At 41.3% G+C, this 23,640-nt stretch overlaps 1 protein-coding gene across 1 annotated transcript in view; it reads left to right on the forward strand.

Moving 5' to 3' along the window:
• The window catches only part of unc5da (unc-5 netrin receptor Da), a 245,368-nt gene that overhangs the window by 155,558 nt on the left and 66,170 nt on the right, over positions 1–23,640 (forward strand). Inside the window, exon 2 of the mRNA XM_034095950.2 lies at positions 544–750. Within this exon, the coding sequence (XP_033951841.1) occupies positions 544–750 (207 nt within the window). The remainder of the gene's footprint in view (positions 1–543; positions 751–23,640) is intronic.

Raw genomic sequence — 23,640 nt, forward strand, 5'->3', positions numbered from 1 at the left:
GCTTTACTGTAGCTATTTGTAACCATACAAATACAAATATTATAATGTTTATAATGTTTTGCAAATGTGCAAAATCTAGTGTGCCCTAGCTCCCTGTGAAAATAAAATATTGAACATGGTGTGTCTCTGGAAGATTTGTTGTTCAGTGCTTTCTGTAAATTATTGTATTGCAATGCTGTGGCAGAGAATAGACGGCGGGTGGGGGCGGGTGATGTTGTGTTGTTGTGTTATTTCTCACGTTGTGTTCCAAAACAATTTGTTTGAGGGAGGCGTCGCTGTAAGGAGTAATGGCTGCTAGTTGGGTCTGGTTGCAGGGGGGAGAGAGACAGTGAGGGATGGGGGGGGCTGGGGGAAGACAGAGAGTGGGCTAGTTGTGAGGTGTTTCTGTGTGTGTCGAAAACAACATTTCACTGCAGGGTTAGTTGGCAGGAAAGGAATCCGAGATGGTTTAAATCAGCCATCTTGCTGTTGTGGATAAATAATTACCACTCAATTCCTTTTCTGTTCCTTTTGAGCCTAAGCTCTTTCTCGTTTATTCTCCAGGCCCTCGAGGGGAAGCCCTGCAGCATGGCCAGTCCGGGACCCTGCCTCACTTCCTGGAGGAGCCGGTTGATGCGTACATCATCAAGAGCACCCCCATCAAGCTCCGGTGCCAAGCCCGGCCCGCTCTCCAGATCTTCTTCAAGTGCAACGGAGAATGGGTCCACCAGAGCCAGCACCTGTCTCAGGAGCACACTGACATGGGGACAGGTACAGCACACACACTGACACACACACACACACACATACCAGGCACCAGCTGAACAGGTTAGAGGGGCAGGAGCTAAACATTAATCAAAGGGCATGCCTGCACTTCTTGTTACTAATGAAATAAATATATGCCTGGTTTGACAACTTGTGTGACAGTGTTAAAGGGGTATTTAAATGTATATATTAAAAACAAGCCAATGAGGTTTGTTTAAAACACGGCTACATGACAGTAAATGAACCAGGTCACAATGGGTGAATCACACAGCCAATCAGAATGCATATCCTGCAATACCGTAAGTGGGTTTAGACTACACACGCTAGTCAGACCCGAGATTAAATATGTGCTGATTTGAAAAAAAGGGCCCTTCTCTAATAGAAGGGCAAACGGGCAGGGTCCTTTAAGGTCTATCTGTAGAAGTGCCTGGGCTTTACAGAAAAACATACATTTTCCAACTTGTATTTACATTCCCATCAAGCCTTCTTCCTGACACTGAGTTATGAGGCTTCATTCCCATCTCTGATCGGAAGGGCTGAAGTCTTAAGAACGAACTCTGCAAATGGGGGCTTTATGACAATGCCTGCGCGTACGTCCAACCCTGCAAATATATTAGCCTCATGAGTGTCACATTTGATCTGAGACTGAGATGACAACTTTTAGACCATGAAAGGGACGCACTTGTTCAATTTCAGGATTTGACTTTGAACTCTGTATGGTGTCTTCTACTGATGCAACTTGCTGAAATGCAGTTGTTGTTATTTTAACTTCGAATTAAAACCACAAAGAAATGTCCCTTTTTTCTGAATCCCCTTTTGTCTGTTTTTTATTGCATCATGTCACAGTGGGTATAAGTATCTCATGAATGCTCTTTGGTATACAGCATATTGGCAGAAAGACAATAATACAAAAACGAAATGATACCTTATTTTTCCTTTAAGTATAAAAAAGGATTGTAAAAAAAGTATAGCAATATTTCTTAAATAATAGCGTTTTATTGTGGTTTTATCTAGTATCCATGTAAGCAGAAAACATATTAGCTACACAACTAACAAGGACCAGGTCTGCAGTGAAGGTCAGATATTCATAATGTAATGAAATGATGAGTTGCAGAAGCAGGTCAGGATGGAGGCAACATGTTTACGAGCCTGCCTTGGCCTCAGTTACAGTGTTGACGCTTCACTTAACACAGCACCAATCAATATCACCCTCCAACGTTAACAATGGACCGCTACATTTTTACTGCTCCCGGTCCTCATCCATAGCTCTGCTTCCTTCTGGCCCCTTATCACCTCTCATATCTGATTCCACTGGGACAGACACAAGGGAAGTGAAATACAGAGGGGAAGGGAAGAGATAACAATGAAAGCTGAAAAGGAGAGCTCTTGAAATTCAACTTGTACATCTCATCCGACGAGAATGTGTTCATCACTAGCTGTTCTGTTACAGCTAAGTCTACCCTTGCATCGTCTGGGCTATTCTTTGTGTGCCTGTCGTCCTCGTCGTGGTCCCTTTTAAGAAGCATGATGACATCATCAGATGGGCGTGTCAGGTGATCATGAGAGAGGGGCAAAGCATGGCTCTGTGAGCAATGTGCTATTGTTTGTTAGAGATCCAGCTATCTGCATACAGTACGTCGTAATGCCTTTGATCGCATCGTCTGTAAGTATTGTTTATGTTTGTGTTATTAACAATTACAGATGATTATTTTTAGAAAATATTGTATTCTGTGGTGTTTAATGCTGGACATCTTCCGAGTTGTCTCAATATTGTACAAGGCTAATGCAAGGAGTTAAATGAATACATGTACAAATGGCTGATTATATTTAAAATATGATGCCATTTATAACTGTTTCAGTTCTAGAATTACAATAAATACATTAAAAAGCTTACAGTAAATATAACAAGGCAATTCAATTCATGTTAAAGCTGTGTTGATTTATATACATTGAGCATATTTGTGTATGTAGAAATGATCATAGAATTGATTATATTTGGTCTTGTTTATTTTTAGTTTCACACCTTCCTTATATCATTACACCTGTGGGCGAAGGATTCACGTCTTCAGAGTCTTGGTGTACGGAGGGAGTGTATCTGGCTGTTAAGATAATACACACTACATATACCGGGGACAGCACACTCGCTCTTGGAATATGTGAAAAAATCAAGTGCAAGTAATAGCTTTGTTTATTGTAACCTTGACCTACGGTTGAAAGATTTCCAAATAGACTAACAACTCTCGAAGGATGGATTCGTGAGTGGTTCCGCAAGCATGAATACCTCAGTATCCAGTTGAAGTGTTAGACTGTAAAAGTTCCCGGTATGTTTTGTGTATTCTATTCTGAGGTGTGCTTCCTGTTTACCAACACTGCATACTGTTACTGTAGTGCCGGTGCTCAGAGATAAGGTGACAATGTTACAGACAGCCAACTCTTGCAAAGTTACACTTTAATGATGGCATACAAAAACATGTTGTGATGTTTGTGGAGACACTGGTAGAGGCTGCCTCCATAAACCCACGTCTCTATCCTCCTGCCAGTCATGTACCATGTCTATTGTTTAAAGTTAGACTATGCATTGTGTCCTCTCCTTGAAACCAGTGACAGCAATATCTTTCCGACCTTAGCATAGCAGTTTTAGTTTTTTAATATATGTCTTTTAAATCATAAAAATGTACTCAATCAAAATGTACATCTTCTTTGTTATTTATTGAGCTTTAAAACAAATTGATATGATTCGATATTAAACAAACTAATTATAGTAGATTAACTACATTATTAAAAAGTGAACAGTAACTTATAATATCACGGGAATAATAAACGGATCGCTCTCCCTCTCCTGACAGCCCGCCAGTATCATGCAGCTCGCGGATCAGTAATGAGTGACCCGACAGTGAAACTAAACATATCTATAACTAGTTACGGTAGTTTGAGAGGTCATTAAAATAGCTAGGTGTGATATTCTCACCTGAAGTGTGTGTAGTTCCGCTCACCGCTGCAGGTGATCATGCAGAGCTGCGTGTCCACTCGTCAGCTGATCTCTCTCTCCCGTCAGATTAGACTTCACTCGCGTTTATGTCCATATCGATCAGATCTAGCTATTGAAAGCGATGTCAGGCGCCCAAGCTGAGATGTATATATTTCCACATTTTAACAGTGCAATTAAAAAGTATAAATATAGTATTAGAATGTGGCAATTCACCTTTATTGATAGAATACATTTAGGGAGAGAAAAATATATATATATATCTGAATAACGAAATTGAAAACCGAATAGTAGGCCAACGACCAAATATTCGGATATTCGGGTACAGCCCTAAACAGCACCTGAATGCAGCACCAATGCCCTATCTTGCAATGATAAACGGGCTATATTAATATTTGTATTTCGTGCCTCCATTGTGATATGTTTACATGCTTTAATGTACAAAAAGTACTTATTTTGTCTTTCTTTTCGAAGCACAAATGTTACATAGTGATGTCACTATGTTACTGAAGTAAAAAAAGGTGTCCAATTCAGGGATTTCAGACAGGGATCTCCCTCTGGCGTGAACTTTGGGATTTTACTCTTTGCAGATCATTGACATGAACACAAACTGATATAACACACTACAAGAGATGGAAAAGCCCAAAAAGCACAAGAAGGTCAGTTTCAGATTGAAACACATTTGATTTGCTCTCCTTGGTCCGGATCTGCTCCAACATGCAATTAGTTCAGCCTTCCCTTACACTTCTAAGTGTCACGATAATCAGGCCAGCAGCACTTCTGTAATCCTGACAGAGAAACCGAGATGCCGGAGGTCATCGCCTCACAGTAGAAGTGTTATCACATGTGTTTCTTCTGCATCAGTTATTGCAGGTGTAAATGTTACCATAATACATTTGGCTCAAACACAAATCACTGCCAGAGCCTCAGTTAGTTGCATCTTTACTTTTTGATTGTACCAGTTTATTAACCTAATAAAACCTAATGGAGCAATGGAATGAATGCAGTATTCATGGTAAGTCCAGGGTTAACTGTTCAATATCATGATTTGGTATTGTAAGATATATAAGATACAAGTGAGATGTCAGTGCTTACCATTGAAATCAGACACAGGATGTGGCTAATTCAAAATTGAATTCAACAGTTTAGTGCCCACCAAGAAGATAAACTACAAAATGTACGTGGTCTGTGGTCCTCTGGCATGACATAAGAATGTCTAGAAATGGTTACAGCTACTTTATTGGAAGGAGAGAAACCGTGTTTAACAAAATGTCCCCAAATGAATGCCAATATCAGTGGATTTTAAAGAACATTAGACTCAGCCATCTTTAACAGCCCACATTTGGATGTGAGTGCACTCTCCAGCAGCCTCCCTCTGAAAGCAGTAAATAGCTTCAAATGTTAACATTACTGTTGCTTAACACCTCATGTGTGCATATGGAAGATGTCCGTTCAAGCATGGCTTCATTTTAGGATCGACCAAACTCGACCAAATCGAGTGATTTCATATCCCTTTTCCATCTAACATAAAATGAATGGAAATCTAAAAATGATTCACCTTTGATGTGTTTTGCTCTCAGGCCTTTCTCCATTACAGGTTGATTTGTTTTTTTCATTTTCATTGTAACTGAATGGAGAAGTAATAGCCGGCAGCAATACTAGCCATCATTTTATGACTTTATGAGAAAAGAAATGCTAAAATTCCCTTTTTTTATTGCTAAAAGTTGAAAGAGAAAGGATGAAAACCACTAGCAGCTCCGTCCCAAAGTAACACCTTCTTTCTCTTGCACACCACCATATTCATGAATTACACAAATCTATTTAGTGTTTACACACGAACATACAGTTTAAGCCATCTGCCTGTCTAGATTAAATGAATGAACAGTATGTTTCTATCTACAGAAAAAGCTTTTGTCGTCATGTTTATTTCATTTCATTTATCCCAATTCATTCATTAAAATCTGTCACGGCAGGGTACAGCAGCATAAATACAGTTTTTAAAAAGTGAATCCTTAAATGCCTCCTAACATCATAGCAATCAGCGTCAAAGTGAAAGCATGAAATTAAGAGAATGAACTCTGAAATAAAAAGGACGTTTATAGAACAATTTAAGAGCACAGGGAATAAAGGACATGTCTCTTGGTTCTACTCGTGGGCTATACGAATTCTCAGCGCCGACGAAGCGAGTAAGTGGGTGTCGAGGCTGCAGGCAGAAACCCGTGCGGGGGGGATGAACTGTCCTTGAGTATTTGAGAGGGTGGCTTCATCAAGCCTTTCACTCTGATAGAAGAAAAGAAGACAGAAGGCCGGTGATCCTGCTGTCTATTATTGTACCCTCTCCAGCAGATACTCAAGGACTGGACCAAGAAGGTCAGGTCTAATTTGTTTTAGACTGTTGTGATCTTCTGGCTTTCACATTTTTGGAAAGTATTTTTGTCGGGCGTTCAATGCTTTCATTGGACCTCAGTTTTGAGTGAAATGTCTTAAAGGGGCCCTGTTATGCATGTTGGGTTTTTCTATTTCCTGCAGGGTGTTAAATAGGTTTCTGTTAGAGATGTCCCGATCCGATCACGTGATCGGGGATCGGAGCCGATCACGTGATTTTCAAAAGATCGGAATCGGGAGGAAAAAATCGGGGATCGGGAATATATATATATTTTTTTATAAAATGTTTATTTTTTATTTAATGTTACAAAACTAAAATGAGCATGTTCACGTCTTAAAGTCATCCTGAGTCCTTAGTTTTGGTTTAAAATGACACAACATCATGTATGTGTTGCTTCTTTTGGGCTTGTTTTCATAGACCTGGTTGCTTATTTCTCTCAAATCTGGCAACAGAGTGGGCGCAGTGTCTAATAGTAGCAGTAAGCTAACGAGAGGCTACGTTCAGCTGAAATGTCAGGAGTTTGGAAGTATTATAAAATTGAAAGCGAAGGCAGTGTAACAGCCAGATGCAATGTTTGCAAGGCGGAGGTTCCGCGTGGTGGAAAGAACAGAGCTACGTTCAACACGACCAATCTAATACGCTACCTGAGAAACAAACACCAACAACAACACGACGAGTACACAGCGGCCACTCAGGTAACGGCACTGAAACAACCGACACTTTCAGAGACTTTTAAAAGGAAAGAGAAACGGCCCCAGAACAGAGAAAAGGCCAAAAAAACAACAGCCAAGATAGCTGAATTCATCGCGTTGGATGACCAGCCGTTATCTGTTACCTTTTTTTTCTCATTGCATAAAGATCGGATCGGGAAAAATCGGTATCGGCAGATTGTCAAAATCAAATGATCGGAATCGGATCGGGAGCGAAAAAAGGTGATCGGGACATCCCTTTTCTGTGCATGTAAATGGTCTGCAAAGGCTACAATCCTCCCTGTGTTCCCTCCAGACAGTGTCTCTCCCACACACTCCCCCCCCTGCCTGAAACGCCTCCATTGGACTCCTTTGTTTACTTCCGTATATAACATATGACATATCACTATGTTACACTCACACTTCTATTGGCTAGCGCTCCAACACATTGTACATGAAAGGCTAAGGGGCAGGACATGTCTCAGAGGTTGACCAACCACAACAGAACCGGCCAGCTAACCAATCAGAGCAGACTGAGCTCATGTGGAACATGTCACAGTAGAGGCAGGAAATGCAAATATGAACCTGAGAATGAGCATACTGTAACTAAATGTACTGATGAAATAAGATGGCCTTTCTTTTTCCTCACAGAATAAATTATAACAACAATGTTGATCATATTCTTCTACAGATCTTATTTTGTGTTGTACTTTTGGGTTGACAACACTAATGATATTCCCATGGCTCCATACATTCCCATCCACGCTGTAGGAAGAGGGTGAACATGGTGGACGCGCTGCCAGCTCACACATTACACACTCAGATGCAACCAGTTGACACCTTTCCCTGACGCCACATGTCAATATTCTTACACGAAGAAAGACATATTCATAACAGATAACTTCGGCTAGCCGGATACTTGCTGCTTAATTATCTTTAAAATAAAGAAAATGCTGAAACTTATGTAGAAATAATTACAGCAATAAAAACGATGATACATATTGAGCATATTCAGACCTGTAACAAGCTGAAAACTCAAAAGAAAGCCATTTCTTAAATATGCACACAAATAAGGGCTGATTACTACTTGATGGTGTTGTATTGGCACGTTATTAATGAGGCGCCATGTTCAGTTACATCATGTCCATCCTGTTAATCAGAAGCTGTCAAAGCGGTCTCTGCACAGAGCCTTTGTTTTAAAAGTGAATTGCAGCTCTGCGTGCGCACAGGACGGAACGCACTCACACTTATTGGAGGCAAGTGAGTTCCACCATTTGCATTTAAAACATGCCACAAACTCTTTAGTTAGTTGTGTGGGCCCTGGTCCACCTCTGGAGGGGATCAGAAGGAGAGGTCCTGAGGGAGGGATGAGAGGGAGATGTGTCCTGTAGCTGTGTGAACTGTTTTCAGTGCCACAGTCTCAAACACGCTTGTTGTCAAATATAAAGTTAACCAAAACAACACTTTTAATTGTAATTAATTTTAGAGGTAATTTCTGATGCTGGTTGCACAAGATGTAACCACTAATCAGATGGGTGATGGCGGCTTGACAGTGTGTGACATCACTCCAGTTTGAGACTACAGATGGAATAGATACCTGCTGCCTAAGGGAAGCTCATTAGCATATGTCACTGACTGGCAGAGCTTTAGGCTGCGGCCCCACGAGGACGAAAACGGCTAAACGCATAGGATTAACGCAAACGCAATCGCAAACGGCTTCCGTCCACATGCAATAATTATCCGGATAGTGTCTGCCCACACGAGACCGCTCCGTTTAGCTCCAACCGCTGGAGAAGCTGCAGTACATATGCAGGAGCCTGTAGGTGGCGCTGTAACTTCCTCCACAAAAGCAGCGAAGAAGCATGGTTGTCATGGTTGCCCTTCTGTTTATTCTCCGCGGTGGGGGCCGAGGGAACCGGGCAGAGTTTTTCGCCAGTCAGCGTGTATTAAAGTTGAAATCTTCCGGACAAAATGATAAAAGTGCCGGTCAAAGGTCTTCTTTGTTATTTATTGAGCTTTAAAACAAATGAATAACGACTCTATATAATATAATAATAAAATACACGGAGCCTCTCTTTTTCCTCCCTCTCTTCGGACAGCGCCAGTGTCTGTCTCATGCAGCAGCTGATCCAGTAATGAGTGACCCAGCCGACAGTAAAAAATAAACATATGTATAACTAGTTTAGGTAGTTTGAGAGGTCATTAAAATAGCTAAGGGTGATGATCTGACTTGAAGTGTGTGTTTTGCTGCAGCGGGAGGAGCTGCAGGTGAGCAGAGCTGCGTGTCTCCGTCCTGTCAGATTAGACTTCACTCGCGAGAGAAAGATAAATAATCTGAATTCAGGATGCAGTTTACTTTGACGTGGGGGTGAGCAGCAGAGGTGGGGAGAGGCGGGGCTATTGCCTCATCATTATTGCTGTAGATGTTGCACAAACAACTGTAGCATGGTCAATAGCGTCCGGAGCACGATAGCAACTCTGCGATCCGCCATTGTTGTTGTTGTTGGTGGCGAAACACTTCAGCACTGGCGCGGGGTAAGCGGAGGTGAGCAGAAGAGGTGGGGAGAGGCGGGGCTATTGCGCAATCACTATCAGTGATCTGAAAATGTCCGTATAGGGCGCACACACGGAGCTGTTTGACCCCCCAGAGAGTGGCGTATGCATTTCTATCCACCTTGGGACCCGTTGTCGTTTCCTCAGTCGTTTAGTGCCATATTCGGTCATCCTCGTGTGGCCGAACGGTCTATATGACACTAAACAGTAACACAAACGACCAAATTCGTCCTCGTGGGGCCGCAGCCTTATTATACCTAAATACACATATTACCAAACGCGTCCACATTTTCATATTCATATTTCTGTTCATGCAGCAATACCAGAATGTGCCATCTCAGGAATACAGTTCATCAACATGTAAGTGTGAGTGTACATGTGTATTGAGCTCAGGGTGATGCATCTCAAGAAATGTAGCTCTGAAGTCTGAAGTTTGGCAAATTTTGTGAAGTTGCCTGTAAAACTTTTGAAACAAAATACCTTCAGAATGAGGAGTGATGACCACGAATGTCTCCTCATGAAATGCACAGACTTTAACAATACTGAATGTCACTCCAAACTAGACGACTGGTGTTAGTATGCAGCTCAAAGCCCGGCCATGCCTCACAGCGCCGCTAACGTCCCTGTGTTCCTTTAGTCTCCGTTGCACATTGATTGTACATGACAGTCCCGTTTTATGGAGAAAAATGGCAACTTGTTTTTCCTTTTCTTATTTTCACCTTAACTGATTCGTTCACTCACTCTCCATTGCCTTCAGTCTTTTCTCTTTTTTTAATCATCTCTCTTTCTTTCGTCTTAGCACACAAACATAAATATTGTACGTTAAATATATATCCTGATGCGTCGAGTGTTTCTACACAGTCTGTCACTAACCGTACCGTATACGTGGGCGGCCAACATGCTACATGTTGAGAAAATGAACACAGAGCGAAAACACTCCTGGCTGTCCGTCCATCTCCATCTATAGGAGCATTTGAACAGCTGTGCCTTGATACAAGCTATTATAGTCTGACTCACGTGGTAAAATGGCCCCTGGGTTCAGCAGCGAGCGGGGGGCTGTAGCTATTAAAGCAGTAAGCTGTGAATTAAATGCAGATAGACTCAACAACACATGCCCTCACATTGTTTAACCAGGAGGTTTGAAGCCGAGGACAGAAACTGTCTGTCCAGAGGCGGCTAGCTCAGCCAGGGAGATATCTCAGCTTTGTGTTATTTCCCTCACACTCAGTCTTAGCTTAGCTGTGCCTTCCAGGAGACAGCGGAAAGAAATGTAGAAACAGAGAAAAGGAAATATCCATTATAGCCTCTGTGAATAGCTTGCACTGCTGTTGCCCTAAGCATGAGAAAAAGTGGCAGAGTATTCAGGTCTATTCCATCTGGGCGAATCGGGTTGGGTTTCTCGATAACTTTCCCGATGTGAAGCAGAGTCAAAAGATATTTTTAACACCATGTAATGCATGCATTTTTCATACCTGCAACTCATCTTCTGTGCAAGAGATTCTGACCGTTTAACTTTCCATGAAAATATTTGAGCAGTTTTTTTCTTGGGAAAAAGAGAGTGTGCAAAGAATGTTTAATGAGGAGTTGCTGAAATGCACAGTCATCTTTGGAGAGGTGTCCGTTGACGTCCTGGGCACTGCCAAGGTGCCCTTTAGCAAGGCACTGGACCCACACTGCTCACTGGGTGCTGTATATATGGCAGCCTACTGCTCCTATTCAGTTTAAGACTTAATAGTTGGACAGATACTTGCACCAGAAATCCAAGCTGGTGCTCTTGACTGCTGTTCTGAGACAGCATAAGATGAAGCAGTGTCAGGTGTTGAAAGAATGTCCCATGCGTGTTGTTGTTGTTGTTGTTGTTGTTGTTGTTGTGTATCTCATACTGGAACAAAGCTCATCACCATCAATATTTGCAATTTGAAGGATGTATTTAGTACCTCTCCTGGGACATGTCTCCACGCTTTAATGTTCAAAAAGCTCTTTACTGTTCTCATACTGCCTGTGCTGCAGCACCTCTTTTCACCCTCTGTCTGAAACCAGAGCCTAGTCTGCTCTGTTGTGATTGGTCAACCTCTTAGACATGTCCCGCCCTTTAGCCTATCACGTATGTGTTGGAGCGCTAGCCAATAGTACCGCGAGTGTTACATGGTGATATCACTGTGTTAAGGAAGCAAACAAAGTAGTCCAATTAATGGATTTCAGGCATGGGGGGGGGGGGGGGGGTGTGGGAGAGAAACTCCCTCGAGAAGGAACTTAAGGATTTTAGCCTCTGCAGACCATTTACATGCCCAAAAACCTACACACTACAGGAAAAGGAAGACCCCAAAAATGGCCTCAGCTTTCTGCCCAGAGACAAGAGCTCGATACAATGTCCACATTTCCCACAGAACAGTTTAGATAATAAACGTATCATTTCCTGTCTTCTGAAGATTTCAACCAGACACTGATGTCATGTACCTCTGCAGGATGGGTGTTAGGCTGCTATGAATGGCAATGTATTATCATTATAAAGTTATTATGAATAAATACGTTGTTGTGCTATTCACAAACTGGGCCGGCTATCAAAGTGAAATATATTGCATCTATTAATAATATACAAAAGTGTTGTGGGATATCAGAGGAAATAAAAGGTTGGACATTAGAACAGTCTCACTGCTGGCTGCTGTCAGTTTGAGTTTATTAGATGCGTTGTCTCGTGTTGTTTATTAGCTTGAGTGAAGCAGTTTTAAAGACGCTTCCATCATGGTACAGATTACACCGTGAGGATTCATATGACAATATTATACAGTCTATGATATACATGTTATCAGCAGAGGGATGATGCGCTGTGTTGGGAGTAACCAGTGAAGATATAAGAAATACATTTTGTGAGATGCATAAATCTATTGAGCCCTTGGGAGGTTTTTCGCCAGGTGTTCAAAGAAAGGTGTGATATACCGTATGCTTTCCTTTTCTTTCTGGCCAACAGATGAGAAGATGAATGCCACTCTTATCTCTATGAAGCTGCATATAGCATCCAGCTAACTTAGCTTAGCAAACAGACTAGATATGTCTTGATATGATGTATTTTCTTCATAACTACTGTAGCAGAGTCTACTGGAAGTTAATGGTTCAAAACAGGGAAATTCTCCAACACCAAATCAAAATAAAATATTGTTCATAAGCTAGATGTAGGGTTGTGTTGGCGCTAGGTGAATGGTACGCTAGCTGTTCCCCATTTCCAGTCTTTGTGCTAAACTAATAATCTTCAAATGTAGCGTAAATAAAGAGTGGTCCTGTTGTCTGACTCAATGGGGACAACAGAACAATATAAATAAATAAATAATAAACTTTCATTGTATACACAGATTATCTGGCCATTATCTAAAACAAAGATAGATATGTTGACTAAGGACGAGGCTTTTTACGGATTAAAAACAACTTTGAAACAGCGAGGTAAGAGTTTGAGCTGCGGTGATAAACATGAACTTTGGCAGAACTCTAATTGCTGTTGTCACCTTGGCTGTGGCATTTTGAAATAACCCTGAAAGGAGAGTAGCTCGGTTCTCCAGGTAGGAACATCATGTTTGAATGATGCCGTTTGTGGATGTGAATATAATTTACCAGTGACCTAGTGTTCTCATCTTAGACACTCTGTTGTAGCCTTGAATAGATGGTGTACGATAGAAATAAATAGTGGAAACAATAACAGATTTCAAGCTGTTTTATATTACTGTTTTTCTGCTGTGTCACATCATATCATAGCTTCAAATGTATTTCTAAAATTCAAATGAGATGCCACTTCTGCATGACACAAAAGGAGGCCATGATGCAGGGGAATATCGCCTGTGTTTTCCATGAGAGATAGAGGCAGAGAAAGGCTGACAGCCACACTGAGAATGAGTGATAATTGTCTCAATGCTTTTCACTGTGAGCTGCTGGTGTCCAGTGCCTCCGCAGGATGTCACAACACAATGCCAAGCGGCCAGTGTGATGTGTGCAGAGGCTGTGTGTGTGCAGGTGATTTAATCAATGCAAACACAGCGGATCAATGTGTGCAGTGGCTCAGCCCAGTGCTCTACTTTTCAAATTGGAGGGTGCAGATTCATCACAGTTATCTGTCCTGCTGCCTTCAGATGCTTTAAGGAGGAACTGACAGTAACAGAAGGGGAAGGGTTTCATGTTTCAGTATAAAGCACCTGTAGATGACAGATACTGGTAAAAACGACCAATTAATTTCTTCCTGCGGTGGGTTTTCTTTCTCTCTGAAATCACATCTACTTGCTTTGAAGTGTTTAATTCAAACTGTTATGATGATATGATATATTAAATATTCCTGATTTCTTTGTTTGAAACATTTCCTCTGAATGGATTTGTTCACAATCACCCAGTGTTGTAGTCAAGTCACCAATTCACGAGTCCAAGTCACCCTCGAGTCACCACTCTTCGAGTCCGAGTCCAAGTCCGAGTCACCAAGGGAGAGTCGTAGTCGAGTCCGAGTCACCCAAGGAGTGTCCAAGTCGAGTCCGAGTCCAAGTCATCATTACCTGTGTTCGAGTCCGAGTCCAATTCCGAGTCACTTAAGAAGAGTCCAAGTCAAGTCCGAGTCACAAGTCTTCATGTATTAATCTTCGTGGATATATGTTTTGAAATGTAGCTGCTCCTCTACATTGCTGTTATCCTGTCTATTGAACTGCTGTGAAGCGAGTTTGGCTACAATTCTTGTAATAGGTGCTATAGAAATATAAAGCTTATTTCTAATATTAATATTATTATTATATATAAATAAACTATATTTAAAATGAGTTACCTTTTAGAGAAGTGATTATATTTGTATGCCAATATTTTTCTATGGTAAAGTTTTCGTTTTGCACTTTTATTTTGATAGTAATAAGATCGGGACTCTTGTTTTGAAGGAACTTTTACGGGTTAAATCAGTTTACCGATAAAGATTTATCCCCAGAAAGCACATGGCTACTTAGCATGCAAAATGACTTCGTTCTGCATGTTAAGTAGCCATGTGCTTTCGTTATCGGCTGAATCTTTATTTATTGATTAGATCACGTTACTCTGATGATAGTGTTCAAGACAGCCTGTATGTCTGAACTCGATCCTTTAGAGTAATGTGTTACGGAGCCTTCTCTTCTATATTGTTTCCACATAACGAGCATTTTGCGCTGCTCTTTTCCAATGTGGAAGCAGAATGTGTGAAAGCATACAGCACGATGCGGGGTGTGTCTGTAGACATCTCTAGACTGGAACAGCGGGGCCCAGTACGTGAACTCGCCATACAGGATAGAGGACATCAGACTCCAGAGAAAATGTGCTCGAGTCCAAGTCGGAGCGTCAATGTACGAGTCGAGTCCGAGTCATCGTGGGGGGGGGGGAATTCACGAGTCCGAGTCCAAGTCATCCTGTGCGAGAATTCACGAGTCCAAGTCCGAGTCGCGTCAATCAGTGCGCGAGTCCGAGTCGAGTCACGAGTCCCGAAAATCGGCACTCAACTCCGACTCGAGTCCGAGTCCAGGACTCGAGTACTCCATCTCTGCAATCACCCAATCACGCCCTGAGCCCGGGTGCAACGCCAACACTGATACAAACCTGGATTTTGGATGTCTATTTTTAAAAGTATGTGATCCCCGCTTCAGCAAAATGCCAACACTTTGCCATGTGCTGGAACATTTGACTAAAACTGCTGTGTGCGTGTGCCTCTGCGCACACATTCAACACTCTGGGTATGAAAATGTAAAAATGAAAGAATAATGGCAACATGTCAAAGTGTTGCTCGGTTGTCTCCACCTAGCTAAAGAAAGAAATGTTTTCCTAATATAGACATATATTATACAAATATAAAAAAGTGTTGTGCTTTTACATGACATATTTGGCTTGGAATATTCTCTAACTGGTGTCAGGTAATACATAATACTGAAATGGAAACAATTGAGGCCAAGCCCAATAATAAAAGATCTTGTCTTACAAAATGTTGTTCCTCAATCTGTTGGGCGAAAAAAAAATGTCATGGGCTTCTGGATTGTCTTTTTGTTTAATGTTAATCTCTAACAGTTATTAGGGGGCAGGCTCTTACGTACTGTAGACTAAACATCTCAACAACTTGTTTTTTATATATTAATGATACATGTAAACGTTGAGCTGGAAGTGGTGTTCTTCCTTCCTATAGGGCTACTGTGTTGCCTTAATGATTTGTGTACTGGTACTACATTCAGACCAGTAGCAAACAGTGGATGTGTCTCACAGTTGGTCACATCAACATGTGTTAAGGCATACTAAGGCATCTTCTTAAAATATGTGCGACTGTTGGATAAGCCTATTCATTTTGGAAACTACATTAAAAACATTTGATCATTGTCTTTTGAAACCCCCATATCTTCAAAATATCACCTTTCTATTAGCTAAGAACAAACAGCCTATGGTTTTATGACAATGCGTTTTAACAGGAAATCCAATCGGTTTTAAAAAGGTGTGTTTTGTTTGGGAAATCAAGGAATAAACTCATTTCATCTGTAACCCTTAATCCCGCAAATATATTTGGAGGTACATGGTTATCACTGGACAGTGAAAAATAAGATATGTGTTTTCTACACTACAAAGTAACATTTTGTTCTAGAATGTTCTGCCTTCAGAGTGTAGTTTGTTGTTGTTAGCTGGATCAGTTGCCTGTCATCGTTGTGTTTTACTGAGAACACTAGCAGAGCGCGAAGGAGCAGAGGGACGTAGTAATAGTCTGCAGAATGGTTTTTTGCTGCAGTTCCTTTTGATAAGTCAGAGTGGGAATTTAAGTAAGTAAATGGAATTGAATTTGCATTTTCTTATCATTTCAAAGATATAAAGTTATTTTCCGACTGATTTAAGAAGAAATACCAAGTGTTCCTTGCGGGGGTTGCAAGTTGCCTTGAGGGTTCCCAGAACAGTTTGAGAAGATGTGTAAATCTGTATTGTGCACTCAAGTGTTTTACCCATCGTGAGCTGTTCTTATGATGTTGAGCAAACACGGTTCCTGGCTTTATGAGCATCACAACCTGACATTACTGTTTGTGTGGCCTCGCTGCAGCACTAAAGGTACCTGGCCTTACTTGAACCATGAAACAGGAGACTGATCAGGACTGACAGTAATGGCTGCCGTACATATGTAAACACACATGGAGGGAGCTGAGAAGAGAACATGTTCAAGACCACACACAAATATTGTTAGGCAGTTCCTTTTTCTGAGAATTCGAGGCAAGACAATACCTGAAACTGCATTCTGAGACGGAAAGGAAAAGCCTCGAGATGAAAAGAAATAAAGAATAGCAGAAGCTGTTAACATCCTAAATATTTACATTACGTCCCTGATACGGTATGTAATAATCTATGTACTGGTTTGCCGTGTTCATATTCATTTCAAAGATAATCTTTAACCCAACATTCGGAGTCCTTATCCCTTTGCTATTGTTAAGCCTTTTGATAAAGCACATGCAGGCAAATCTCAGCTGGATACCCATGTAATCATCACTCCCCAGATCTGAACCTCTGTTCAGGAAAACAGCTGCACCCAAACTCCTCAGAATGATGTCAGGAAGAGATATTGAGCTTAGAGAAGTTGCGTTGATAAGCATTATTACCATTATAGCTTATAATTACAATGTTTCAAAAATGGCTTTGTCACCTCAAATGTCCAATTTTCAACTCGGAGTGTATTGATCTTTAAATTTAAAATGTACATGTTCTACATTGTTTGGACAATTCACAAATAACCTACAACTGTTAACCTGCTGAAGTTAACCCTAACTATTTAAAATAAATACCTTATCAGTCCAACCCAATCGATCCAGCGTCCTCCTAAAATTGACTAAATATTGCAAAAACAATTGGCCCACTTGAAGTCGAAATATGGTCACATTCTGGTTAAAACTGCAATTTTGGATCCTGAAAATTACAAAAATGGATGCAACATCCTCAGAAATACCCCAAAAAAATAACTTCAACATTGTTCAAATCGGCCAAGCCAGTTTTGAACCAATGTGTGGAAAGTAGGGGTGTAACGGTTCACAAACATTTCGGTTCGGTACGTACCTCGGTTTTTAGGTCACGGTTCGAAAAATGTACGTTTTCGGTACAGCAGAAAAAATTATCACAAAACATAACATATTTTTTTTTAATTATTATAAAACTGTGAATAATCACTCAAATAAATACAAAATATAATAAAATAAACATTAAGGTGCAGAATTTCGATGAACTGAAATAATCTGTATTTGAACTTTACTGTACTAGTACTCACAAAACATAAACTATTAGTTTTGGGTTTTTAATTATTATTAAACTGTGAATATTCACTCAAATAAATATAAAATATAATAAAATAAACATTAAGGTGCAGCTTTTCGATTAACTGAAATAATCTGTATTTGAACTGTACTGTACTAGTACCTAAGCAGCCAGTTTGACATTGTGACTTGCTTGTCATTTCATGTTTTTTTAAAGTAAGATGAACTTGTCCACATTGCTTGCCGAAAGGGAAGATCTGCTGGCACAAGCAGTAGGCTTGTTTGAGACACATTGCGGCTCGCCTCGAAAGTAGACGAGAGTAGCCGATCGCAGCCGGGGGACGTGTCAAAAAGCTCGTCTTAAGTCGGCTTGACTGGCTGGGTTTGCAATGGCGGAAATTGCGTTGGCGTTTTTCGTTGCAGATGAAGTGGATGCAATAGAAATCCCACATGTATTGTATGGAGAATGTCATTTGATTTAATCTTGCCATTTTAAATGATGTATTCAATAAATAAGGTTAAACCAAATCATTACATTACAATAGATTTTATTTTAATGATTTGGTTTAACTTAAAGAGAAACTTTATTGTTATTGCACATATTACAGGTACTGGGACAACGAAATGCAGTTTAGCTTCTAACCAGGTGCAACAAGCAGTGAAGTGGAAAGTAATGTACACAATCTACAGAATAACATCTAGAATGAATTGAATGATGAATAAACAGTGGGGTATGAATACACTAGATATCAGCCTGTGAGCAGTATGAACAGTGTGTATGAATATGCTAAGATATATAAAGTATGAAAACGGTAAGCAGTATAGTATAAAATATATAGATATTAATTTCATGATGATAAACATTGTGGAACAATGATGAAAAATGGGAATGGATGTGGCGACGTAAAACTGACACAAAACAACAACAAACTTTTGCCAGCCAATTGGAGAGTTTCATCAGCAGCACGTGGTAAAAACCACCAATGAGCGCTCAGCTCGAGATAACAGCGAGCCGTTTCCCATCAAGCATTTCGCTTCCGCAGCTCGTGGAGAGCAACTGCGCCGCCTCGCCTCGCTCTCAAGGCTGCGGGCGTCTTTGTCCCGCGAGATTTCAAAGTCTCATGTGGGCGAGCCTCCAGAGCAAGTCGGACAAAATGACTAACCATCATGCAACGCACTAGCAAGACGTTGATCGCAACTGCGCAGGTCTGCGCAGGTCTTGCTTGTCTCAAACAAGCCTAGTGTCTCCTGCTGTGGAGAACACCCTCTCGCTAGGGACAGAGGTAGTAGCAGATACAGCCAGGTTGCGCTTTGCTAACATGGCAACATAAGGATATTTGCCGTTTGTAATAGCTTTGGCTCGGTCTGACTCTGAACTTGTTGCGAGTGGTGGAGGCTTACATGCTAGTGGGAGTTGGGTTTGCACTTCAGTCGTTTGGTACCGGTGATATTCACGTTCGGGTGATGCCTTTTCAAATGAGTGTGCAAGTTTGATGTATTGCCAGCCGCGTAACCAATTTAGTTGAACAATGCCGACTAACAGCTTTGGTTCGGTCCAGAGCCATATAATAGAAGAGTTACGACAACGGAAGTCCAAAAAACGGTTATCGTCACGTGGTTCATGTAGACGAGGATCGTTCCCCGGAAGTTCATGGCGGGCAATGTGAATGCATTGATAACAGGAGATAGAACTACGATTTTTGGTAATTATTAGTGAATAAAGGTTTTGATTTGCAATATTTATACGACAAATCGATATGTGTATGTATTTACATCAATATGTTTTAAAAAATAAAATCGAATTTGCTAATATTAAGTGATAATATTAGGATTAGTGTGAACAACTAGTTTACATGTTAGGCTAACAGTGCCTTGGTTAAAGAGCCTGTTGCTGTTTATTTATAGCTTTGAATTCTTTAAAACCAATATTATCTTCTTAAACTTGTATGGTAGTCAGGAGCATCACTTTCTAATGTTTATTGATATATTTAGAGGGAGGGGATCTAAAGTACTGCTTTAAAATTCAGATTAGATTAATTTCTACCATTTTCTTAAATTCATGGTAGTTTCAGTAATCCCCTGGTAATTGAGGACACAAGTTATCTAAATGACTAATGTCATCTTTATGGCTTTCAGAAAGGACAGGAGACCGACAGGTCGTCAAAGGACGAGCAGCAGCAGCAGCAGTAGCAGCATGATGATGATGTTAAATGTGTTGTTTTAGGAACATCCATTGCAAATACATGGAATTCAATAAACATTGAATAGCATATCATGCAGTTTGTCGGTGCCTTTTCCTCCGTGTTGTCCTGGTTTGCTGTGCTGCCTCCTAGTCGCCACCATGGTTTGCTGTGCTGCCTGGGGATGCTCAAATCGCTCCGAGAAAGGAGTACGAATGTACGGCTTCCCCACTGACACAGAGCGGAGGAAAAAATGGCGGGCTCAAGTCAGCAGGAGCAATTTCACGACCAACAGCAAAGAAATATGTGATGTAATTATATACAAACACTGCATTTGCACTTTTTCACAAAACGAAAACCACACCATTGGGAAAGCTTAATGTTTTGTTTAATACAAAAAAACAGGGAAAGGCTTGAAAAACACTGAGTTGAGACTCAGGGTGCAGGGTGAGGGTCTCAGTGCAGGTATTCAGGCTCCATTGAATCCCCCTCTGGTTCTTGTGCTGAAAGAGGGAGTAACAGACAGGAGAAAGGGTTATACACACAGCACACCTATTGGATGGGAAATGCCTTGGGGAGATAAGGTGTGGTCTTTGTTCCCAACTGAAGTTATGGAACTTTATTATTTGTGAGTTTAACAAAGTATGACAAATGGCATCAGTAACATGATATGAATTTCTATAAAGTTGTCTCACATTCTTGGTCATATTTTATATACAGTATGTAATGAGTATAACATGTCCATTACGTATAAAGTGTTTCCTAATACTGTGTATTCAACCACTATGGAATATGTATGTGGGCAGACAAAACTGAGTTGTTCTGTGTGTGAAGTAACCTCCGCAGGCACATTTTGATGCAGACCAGTTTGTCAAGACAAAAAAGGGCAAGACTAGGCTGAGAGCAGAGGCTATACCCACCATCTTCGTGCATCGCCCTGTGGTCAAAAAGAGAAGGGCCCCTGCACCACGATTCACCCGGGACCTGTATCTACAAAGCCCATCGCTCATGATCACAGCTATAGTGTGAAAGGTGACACGGGTATAATAAGTATGAACTCTTAGTAACAAAAGTAATATTTCTTATTTTTAAGTGGTATAATATTTAAAATGTACAGTGCCATGTCTTCTACTTACATTAGTCTCAAAGATTGAGGGAAGAAGGGATGAGGAGACTGAGAGAAAGGAAAGTGAGGGTGAAGAAAGAGAGGCTAGTGAGGAGTAGGGTTGGGTACCGAGAACCGGTTCCGGTTCGGAACCGGTTCCAACATTTCGATTCCAACGGCATCATTTAGAAATGTGAATTTCGGTTCCGCTTTTCGATTCCTGAGGAAATGTTTCTCGCCGCTCTCCGTAGCCTACTGTATGACTGCAGCGGGGCGGGACATTTCCTACAGTGTAACCTGAGACCAGGGCCGGCCCGTCGCACTGGCGTTATAGATGTTCGTCTAGGGCGCCAGATCTGTGGAGGCGCTGCGCTGCCAGCTCTGGGAGAAAAAAAAAATGTTTTGACCGTTGGTGCTCATCCTAATTTTCGGCCTTGATGTAACAACATTCATAATTAAGTAAATGTAACACCCTTTTCACCCCGGCTACACGTTTCATTTGCCCTGTACGATGGGCGCTGCAAGTGATGAAAATGGGGGATGTTGGCTTATCTGGCAACCGCAGCTCACAGCCAGAGTGCGAGTGAGCTAGGGAGAAAGGGAGGGCGCTGTTGTTATTAGCATCTGGTGCTAGCTGCTCTGACGGATATAAGAAGAAGATGTTTCTACAATGATGTGGAGGGAGAGTCCTCTCCAGTCATACTGAGAGGCTGATAACTACAGCTCAGTGAGGTAAAGGACTCTGAGTGTTTAGATAGTTCACTTTAGTCTAAGTTATCTCAGTGGGTCTCAAACGTTTTGATCACAATTTATGTAAACACATATTTCCAAGTCACTCTTTTATAATTATTGGGATAAAACAGGTTTGAAATCATTCCAATGTATACTATAGGACAGTAAACCAGACACATCGTTTTAAACTGGAGAGATAAAAACATATGCATAAATAAAATAGTAAAATAAGATATGAATGAACAACAAAAATAAAATGCGTTACATGTAGGCTATTTGTTATTTAATTATTAAAATGTAAACCGATCTTCTTCATATGGGTGTTTAGAGTTGTACCCCCTAGATCTAGTCTCTAGTAATTCTGCGTGTGCACCAGATTGAAGCATTTTACTTCAAAATGTTCAAACCTTTCTTCCCGGTATGCCTGAGAAGGCAGATATGCTTGTTTTTCTCAACAAGAACTGTTTTTAAAAGTTGGACTGTTGCACTGTTGTAGCTTCAGTGGTTCTCAGGTTAAAGTTACATAGCAGTGAATATAAACAGACTGATTCATGTGAATATTACTTTAAACTAACCTGTGTACAAGTTTCTCGAATAAATGTAATTTTTTTGGTGGAAGAAGCATGTATCATTTTTTTACCCTGCCCCTCAAAGAATCGGAATCGAGAACCGTTAAGAACCGGAATCGAAAAGTAGAATCGGAATCGGAATCGTGGAAATTCAAACGATACCCAACCCTAGTGAGGAGAGACAGGGAGGGCGGACACCACCCACTCAGCCAGCAGCCAGTCAGCATACAAGGGAACCAGCAGCCAGTCAGCATACGAGGGAACCAGCAGCCAGTCAGCATACGAGGGAACCAGCAGCCAGTCAGCATACGAGGGAACCAGCAGCCAGTCAGCATACGAGGGAACCAGCAGCCAGTCAGCATACGAGGGAACCAGCAGCCAGTCAGCATACGAGGGAACCAGCAGCCAGTCAGCATACGAGGGAACCAGCAGCCAGTCAGCATACGAGGGAACCAGCAGCCAGTCAGCATACGAGGGAACCAGCAGCCAGTCAGCATACGAGGGAACCAGCAGCCAGTCAGCATACGAGGGAACCAGCAGCCAGTCAGCATACGAGGGAACCAGCAGCCAGTCAAACAGATCTATTAAAACAATTAAAGAGAAAATTAAAGAGCCAAGAAGGAATCGCCAAAAAAGCAAAGGCTGCACTAAGAAAAATCAGGAAGGAAAATGCAGCTCTCAAGACAACAATGAAAATTAGGGACAATAAATATAAGAAAACGTTTTCAAAAGACCAACTGAAGGCATTAGGCAGACTCACCACAAAGGGGATGAAATGGAGCAATGAGACAATTAAGAAGGCTTTAAAAATTCGCTTTGCGAGCGGACCAACGGGTTACAAAACTCTGCAGGAATTGAAGATTCCCCTTCCAGGAATAAGGACACTGCAAAGAAGGATGCAATGTGTTAAGTTTGAGAGGTCTTTGATTTCCTAAAATTGAAGGCAGATTGATTGACAGACCTTGAAAGGGAGTGTGTGTTGACCTTGGATGAAATGGCAATCACACCAAGTGTGGAGTTAGACATGATTACAGGAAAACTGTACGGTGATGTGACTTTACCAAGTCACACAGGGGTGGCAACACATGCTTGTGTGTTTATGTTGGCTGGAAACACAACACGGTGGAAGCAAGTAGTGGCATATCATTACACTGGCAATTACCGGTGATATTCACATTCGGGTGATGCCTTTTCAAGAGTGTGCCAGTTTGATGTATTGCCAGCCGCGTAACCAATGTTAGTTGAACAATGCCGACACACAGCTATGGTTCGGTCCACCTGTCTTTGTCCGTCATCCTTGTACGTAACTGCGAAACCAAAATGTTCCCAAACCGGAGACTTCAATGATGCTGGAGGATTTTCGAGCTCAACTTTATCTGCGTTCGCCATTTCGACAGTTCCTCAAATTACTGACTACATTTGAACGCATCCCTCTGACCAGCTCGTCCAATGA

The sequence above is a fragment of the Pseudochaenichthys georgianus genome, chromosome 12, assembly GCF_902827115.2.
Source record: "Pseudochaenichthys georgianus chromosome 12, fPseGeo1.2, whole genome shotgun sequence".
Lineage (NCBI taxonomy): Eukaryota > Metazoa > Chordata > Actinopteri > Perciformes > Channichthyidae > Pseudochaenichthys > Pseudochaenichthys georgianus.